Here is a 7,915-nt window from a genome sequence, read left to right on the forward strand (position 1 = left end):
CGAGCCAGGAAAAGTGAGTGCTTCAGGAGCGTGAGGCAGTAGTAGCAGCTCAACAACAACTGATGGGGTGAAGCCCAGGCAACAGGCCCCTAATCGCTCCAGCATCAGATCTTCTTCTACCAGGGTAAAAATCCAATTTGGATACTAGAGCCTATCCAGATCCGTCTGACATAATTGCTGCCAAGCAAAAATGATTGATGCGCATTCCATAACTAGATATAGTGATTTAATATCACAATGTTTTTTTTTTGTTTTTTTATCACTGCTGCTTACCTTATCAAGGCTGCACTTTTAAAAATGAAATTGTCTAGAGAGCTGTTCTAAACTAAATTTTTGTTTTGTTTACACTTGTGTATACAAAATGACAAAATAAATCTGTCTAAGTCTAAATCTGTCTTAAAGCATTTTAAATCATAAAAATATATACCATAACCAGAGAAGAGATGTGTGGCTTTGGTACATGAAAACAAGGTGAGGTCTGAGATAATATATATCGCTGTACTGCTATTTTCAACTCACAATTTAAGAAAAAAGATTAGATTACACAGAATCATTGCCTTGCATATCATGACTGTTGGTCTTCTATTTTTCTACTTTACATCTCAGTCAATTAGTTGTTTTCCACTGAGAAATATAATTTCCCCCAAATAAAGTGATCTACTTGGTGATGTTGGACTATTATTTTGAACAGAAAGGACTTTACTACCCTAAATAGACTAATCAGAGTATCTCTAAGCAGAGTAGAATCAGTAAGTTATAACATCATTTCACTGTATTAACTAAGAAACTATGGTAACTTATCAATACATAGATTGAGCGACTTATGTGTAAACATCTTGTGGTTTATAGGTTTTGCTTCTCTAACTATTTCTTCATTATTTTCTAATTTAACAAATATTTTAATTCAATCTTCAATTCTGTTTTATACATAGATTGAGCGACTTATGTGTAAACATCTTGTGGTTTATAAGTTTTGCTTCTCTAACTATTTCTTCATTATTTTCTAATTTAACAAATATTTTAATTCAATCTTCAATTCTGTTTTAAAGTCGTCGACCTAGCAGGGACTGCAAAAGGGAAGTATCTTCAATGGATAAATTTAGTAATTTTTTTATGTAATGTAATTAGTTATTTAAAAAAAAAATTCACATCGAATCTCCTTAAATGACATTTTATCACAGTTTATTGTAAATTACACCCAAGGTTTATAGAGTATATTTAAAGAAAAGTTAATCAAGAAAAAAACTCAACAAATTCTTTCAAATTTCTGTAATTCATTTAGCTGCATTTAAGAAGATATGTGATACAGCTTCCAGGGAACTTGAAACTAATCATTAAGATCTACTACAAAGGTTTTTCTTTTATGAGAACAAAGTGTAAATTCATTTTTGGTGAGATTTTGTGAAGATATTCATAAATTTAAGATTTATTCACTTAATATAGAATAAAGATTTCACTCGATGCCTTTAGCTTTCAGCTCCTCTTTCACTCTGCTCAGGTAGGTCTCATCAGGATATCCATAACTGTGAAAACATAAAAAGTAAATGGATTAATGCGTGAAACTGAACACTCGGCCACAGGGATACACTGAGATCAAACCAGATAACCATACCACTCTGGTCCTCCTATCATGGATGTCTTGTGATGGATATCATTCCAGGTCACTGCGTTCTTCGCCCCAGTTGTCCTAGAAGCTCCAACGGTGAAAATCAGCTTCTGGTCAAAAGCTTTTTTCAACAGGCGCAAAACTTCATTCCCCTCTTTGTTGTTTGGAAGATATGCTGTTCTAGTGGTTCCCCAATATCGTTCTCCAGGGTTGGGGTGAATGTCCTACAAAGCAAAATGGAAAAAAACTGCTCACTTGCAGGCAGCTTAGAACTGAGTAAAAAAATTGCATTTTTTTTTGTGTTTATGTATTAAAACATGAAAGACATTTACCTTTTGTTTTCCATCTGGAATATTGTAGGTGATCTGTATGTGGCCACAGCCTGGGAATCCAGGGAGGTCTCCATAGTTATGTTTTATCCATCTCATTGTTCCATCAGGTTGGTTTCCCTTCATCTCACCAAACACATCTTTGCATATAAGACAGATTGGTCCAATGTTCTTCATTGCACTTTGCAGGCACTCTAGACAGAATGCATGCTTACACTTCAGCTGTTGCTTATTAGTAAATACAGACATACATATAGGGCATTGGTCATCTTTGTTGTCATTGGTTGCGCCCCCTCTAGCTGATTCTTCGCTGTTCTGTGTTGTATGACTGTTCAGTCTAGCTCTGCTGGAAGCCTCTTCAGAACCACTGAGCCCAGTGGCACCGTAAGGTGAAGGATGGTCTATGTGTGACGTCATCATCTTTTCGTTCAGACATAGCAGAGGTCTGTTAGCATGGCTCTTCATGGCTGGGTTTCCTCCAGGTCTCTTGTAGAAAGCGTTGACATTAACTTTGCTCCCACTGATGGTGGATTCCACATTGAACTTAGCTGTGATCTTTGCAAGTTGGTTACCATAAGAAGAAATCAACCTTTCAGATGAGTTCTTAGCTGTGGTTAGTCCTGCATCGGCGAGATATTCATTGAAGTTTTGAGACCTAGATGGCTTTTCAAATTCTTCATAAGGAGAGTTGAATTTCTGTGTTGCATTCAAGGTTGAACTGAGAACATTCTGAAAATGCTGTGGCCCACAGACAGTCATTACCTCAGAGGACATAGTGACTAAAAGCTTGCTGTCATTGTTATTAATAACTTTCAGTGCATCACCCCACTGATCAGGATCTACAAACTTCAGAGGAATAACTGAGGAAGAGGAATCAGACAAACACTTTTGGACAATATCTGCAAACCTATTGAGAGCCTCACTTGGATTTCCACCTTCATGTTCAGTGTTAAATGTCACAGTGACATTTGGCATTATGTTAACTTTAGTTTCTTTCTTTATGCGTCTGATTTCATCTTTGTAGATCTGGCTCACATACCAGTAATGAGCCAGTGGGACAACAATTTCCACAGGTTTATTTTTACTGTCTGCAGGGGTGTTTCCTGCTTCATTAACTTGGTCTGTTGGTTCTTCAATCTGCATCTTCTCCTTTATAGAATAGTGAAGTAGGTTACTAGCTATGCAAAATACATAATTAATTTTAAATGTAGCTGTGTTTCAGTACATACCAATGGCAGCTGTGACACTGAAGGTCCTGGGCTTTTTAAAGCAGCTGATGGAGCAGTATTCACTAAATCACCATCTTCAGTTTGTTCATCAATATTTGGTGCCCCCAGATTGAGTGAAAGAATGGTGACTTTTCTCTCATCTTTCATGATTAAAGTTTGACCTCTCAGTTTCCAGAGCTGAGCCACGGCTTAAAAGGAGTAAAACATACAAAATAAAACTAATGCAGCTCATGTTGTTTACAGTTTTGTTGTTGCTATGAGGATACTGGATTATCAGATGTTTTGGAAAATGACATTCTTTGGTTTTAACACACCTGCAAGAGGTTGAATTTTTATCACAGCACTCCCATCTGCCAGGATATCTTCAACTGAGCAGTCAACCTTAATTCTATTTTTGTTGAACCAAGACTGAAGAGAAAGCTCCAGGTGAATTTGAGATTTCTTGGATTCACTCCACTTTAAAGGGAGAGTTAGAAGTACCTCATTTTGCTGCTTTGGAGAAATCATCTTAAACTGAAAAAAAAAAAAAAGATTAATAATTTCCCAAAACATTGAAAACTCTACAATGCCATGCACAAATATGTATACTCCTTCATTTGTTTAGGTTTATTCTAGAAAACCTTTGTGTTTCATTGGAATAACTTTCCTTCACTCTAAATGACATCACTGATTCAGACCAATGTATTTGTTTTTGGAGTCGACCTCTTAGTAAAAACATCTTTGTATAATTGAGAATCTTTAAGTGTTTTGTTTACAGGAGCATCCCCATGAAATTTAATTTAATGTAAGTTATTGTCATGATGGGCTTAAGAGACTTAACCCACATGCAGAACACCACACGAAACTGAGTAAAAGTTTAACAGAGTTTATTGAGGAAACACACACAGAGTAATATGAACTGGTTCTGGTACAGGTCCGGGACTGGAATCACTGATATCTGCAGAGATGGATAGTTTGATTAGCCAGGCAGCTTTGATGGTTTGTCGAGTGTTTTTATTCAGAATGTACCTTGATGAGGTTCTGGCAGATCCCTTTGAGAGGGGGAACCGGTTGGGTCCAGAGACTGTAGACTCAGCAGGGAGCTCAGCAGCAGCAGCGGCGTCTAGCTTCTGGTTTGTGAGTTTCAGACCTTGGCTTGGTTTCCTAGCTCTTCCTTGAGAGCTGGTGGAGGGATCCAGACTGATATCTTCAGGTTTGGCTTCCTTGGGCAGGCAGGCAGGTTTCCAGGCAAAGCTCATCCAGAGTTTCAGACTTCAGTCGGGTTTTCTGTGAGCAAAGAAGACAGAGGCAGGTTAGAATCTAGTTTCTCTCAAGAGTCTACTAAGATTCTCTAGATCAACAGAGGCTCAGGTTTCGCTAACCAAACTTGGTCAACACTGCGGCGTTGAAGGAAGGTCTGACTGCTGCTTATGTAGAAGGTCTCCTGATGGGCTGATGATCCTCAGGTGTGCTGAGGGCTCCAGCCCAGGAGACCCACGGCGCTCTCTGCTGGAGACAGGTGGTAGATCTCCAGATCCCAACAGTACCCCCCCGCAACGACCGCCTCTTGGCGGTCCAGAGGAAGTGGACGGGAGGGACTTCTCATACACCTCGATGAGGTATGGATCGAGGACAAAAGAACCAGGAACCCAGGTGCGGTCCTCCAGACCGTAGCCCTCCCAGTCGACGAGGTACTGCCAACCGCGACCTCGCCGACGGGAGTCCACGATCCGGCAGACTGTGAAGGCCGGATGGCCGTCAATGTCCAGGGCGGGTGGAGGGGAGTCGGAAGGTGGGCACAAAGAGCTGGTGATGACTGGTTTGATCTGTGAAACGTGGAAGGTTAGGTGGATGCGTAGAGCAGGTGGCAGGTGCAGGCGGACAGTGGAGGGATTTATGACTTGGGCTATTTTATACGGACCGATGAATCGTGACAAGAGTTTCTTGGACATGGCTTTAAGAGGGATGTCCGGGTTGACAACCATACCTCTTGTCCTAGGGTATAGTCGGGAGCAGGGCGTCGCTTGGAGTCGGCAAATTTCTTGGTTGTGGCGGAGGTGCGGTTGAGAGTGGTGATGGTGTTGTTCCAGATGCGGTGACAGCGGCGGATGTGATGATGGACGGACCTGACCGTTATCTCTCTGTCGTCTGCGGGGAAAAGTGGAGGTTGATATCCTATTGAGACCTGAAATGGGGACAGACCAGTTGCAGCGGATTTCTGTGAGTTGTGAGCGTATTCTATCCAGGAGAGAAGCTGACTCCAGTCAGTCGGGTTATTAGAGGTTAGGCAGCGGAGAGTGGACTCAAGCTGTTAATTCATTCTCTCCGTCTGCCCATTGGTCTGTGGATGGTAACCGGAGGTGAGGGAGATCTTGCAATTGAGAGCAGAACAAAAAGCTTTCCAGACCAGCGAGATGAACTGGGGACCACGATCTGAGAGAATCTCTTGGGGTATGCAGTGAAGACGGAAGACATGTTTCACGAGGAGTTGGGCGGTCTGGAATGCAGTGGGTAATTTCCTGAGGTGGAATTAGATGACAGGCCTTGGAGAAACGGTCAACAATGGTTAGGATAGTGGACATACCTCTGGAGACTGGAAGACCGGTAACAAAATCGATAGCGATGTGGGACCATGGACGGGTTGGAACAGGTAGAGGACGCAGGAGCCCAAAAGGTGGTGGGTGAGTGGTTTTGTTTCTGGCACAGATTGGACAAGCCAGCACGTACTCCTTCACGTCCTTGTGAAGGGACGGCCACCAAAAGCGTCTTGTAATGAGTGCGATAGTTCTGCTCACACCGGGATGGGCTGAGAACTTGGCTGCGTGCATCCACTGGATGAGACGGGATCTAACAGAAGATGGAACATAGGTTTTGTTTGGAGGTCCGTTACCTGGGTCAGGTTCGAGGCCAGGGCTAAATTGATGAGATCAGTGATCTCCCAGGAAACGGCTCCAACCGTGCATGAGGCAGGAAGAACAGGCTCGGGTGTCTCAGGTTGATCAGAGGAGTACAGACGAAAGAGAGAGTCAGGCTTGATGTTTTTGGAACCGGGTCTGTAAGAGAAGATGAGATTGAAGCGAGAAAAGAACAGAGACCATCTAGAGTGGCGTGGGTTGGATCTTTTTGCTGATTGAAGGTAAGCCAGGTTTTTGTGGTCTGTCCAAACCAATACCGGATGCTTGGGGCCCTCGAGCCAATGTCTCCATTCTTCCAAGGCGAGTTTAATGGCAAGTAGTTCTCTGTCTCCGACATCATAATTTTGTTCTACCGGAGAGAGTCTGTGTGAAAAGAATGCACAGGGGTGAGTTTTCTGGTCTGAATCTGATTTTTGCGATAATACAGCTCCTACACCGGAGTCAGATGCGTCCACCTCTAAGATGAACTGCTTAGAGGGGTCAGGCTGGATCAGGATGGGTGCGCTGGAAAACAGAGTCTTAAGCTTGTTAAATGCGGTTTCAGCTTCTGGTGTCCATTGAAATGTCTTCTTCACAGAAGTCAGGGCTGTGAGGGGTAGAGCTGTTTGACTATAATTTCTGATGAAGCGTCTGTAGAAATTTGCAAACCCCAGGAACCTTTGAAGCTGCTTACGGTTTTCAGGTGTCGGCCAGTCCAGAACTGCCTTTATTTTGTCTTCGGATGGCTTCACCTGCCCGCCCTCGAGCACAAACCCTAGAAATGTAACAGAGGATTGGTGAAATTCACATTTTTCAGCCTTAACGAAGAGTTTGTTTTCCAGCAGTCTCTGAAGGACCAGACGAATGTGTTTCTTGTGATCAGAGAGGTTTTTAGAGTAGATCAGGATATCATCAATGTATACGAAAACAAAAACATTCAGAAAGTCTCTGAGGACGTCGTTGACTAGAGCTTGGAAACAGGCAGGAGCGTTAGTAAGACCAAAAGGCATGACCAAGTACTCAAATTGGCCTATGGGGGTCTTAAAAGCTGTTTTCCATTCATCTCCTTCCCTTATTCTAAGGAGATGATAGGCGTTTCTTAAATCGAGTTTGGTGAACACTGTCGCTCCTTGAACAGGTTCAAAAGCTGATGCCAGTAGTGGTAGGGGATATTTATTTTTGACAGTTATCTGATTTAATCCTCTGTAGTCAATACAGGGTCGGAGGGAACCATCTTTCTTTCCCACAAAAAAGAAAAACCAGCACCGAGAGGAGATGAAGATGGCCGAATAATACCAGCAGCTAGAGACTCATTAATATATTTCTCCATTGTTTCACGTTCAGGTTTGGAGATGTTAAATAATATACTGCTGGGAAGGGGGGCTCCTGGTAATAAGTCAATGGCGCAGTCGTATGGTCTGTGAGGTGGAAGAGATGTCGCACTGAACTTACTGAAGACTGATGCCAGATCATGATACTCGAAGGGGACAGAAGTAAGGTCAGGAGAGTCCATCTCCCCCCTACCTCTAGGGGACTGAATAGCAGGAGCCGCAGAACGAAGACATGAAATGTGACAGGAAGTAGACCAAGACTCAATGTGGCGTTCAGCCCAGTTGATATGGGGGTTGTGACGTTCCAACCGCTCGAATCCAAGCACCAGAGGAGAGCATGCTGAGGGAAAAACAAAAAATGTTAGGGTCTCACGATGGTTTCCAGAGATAAGAAGCTCTAATGGTTGTGTCTGATGAGTGACTTGATGTAGCTTCTTCCCATCAAAGCAGAAACTCTGAGAGGCTTTTTCAATGGAATAGTTTCAATCCTCAGCTGCTGAACCAGATCTGAATCAATGAGGTTTCTCTCACACCCAGAGTCGATGAA

General features: G+C 42.7%; 1 protein-coding gene across 1 annotated transcript; it reads right to left on the minus strand.

Annotated features, from left to right (window-relative positions):
- Positions 1-1,165: 1,165 nt before the first annotated feature.
- Positions 1,166-2,709, minus strand: LOC119785414 (E3 ubiquitin-protein ligase DTX3L-like). Its single transcript, XM_038288091.1, has 3 exons — positions 1,939-2,709; positions 1,613-1,830; positions 1,166-1,523 (listed from the first exon to the last, which is right to left on the minus strand). Exons 1-3 carry the CDS (start codon positions 2,707-2,709, stop codon positions 1,454-1,456), a joined length of 1,059 nt encoding a protein of 352 aa, XP_038144019.1. The 3' UTR covers positions 1,166-1,453.
- Between the last annotated feature and the right edge of the window lie 5,206 nt (positions 2,710-7,915).

Source organism: Cyprinodon tularosa, unplaced genomic scaffold (genome assembly GCF_016077235.1).
Source record: "Cyprinodon tularosa strain WSP-4 unplaced genomic scaffold, ASM1607723v1 ctg248, whole genome shotgun sequence".
Lineage (NCBI taxonomy): Eukaryota > Metazoa > Chordata > Actinopteri > Cyprinodontiformes > Cyprinodontidae > Cyprinodon > Cyprinodon tularosa.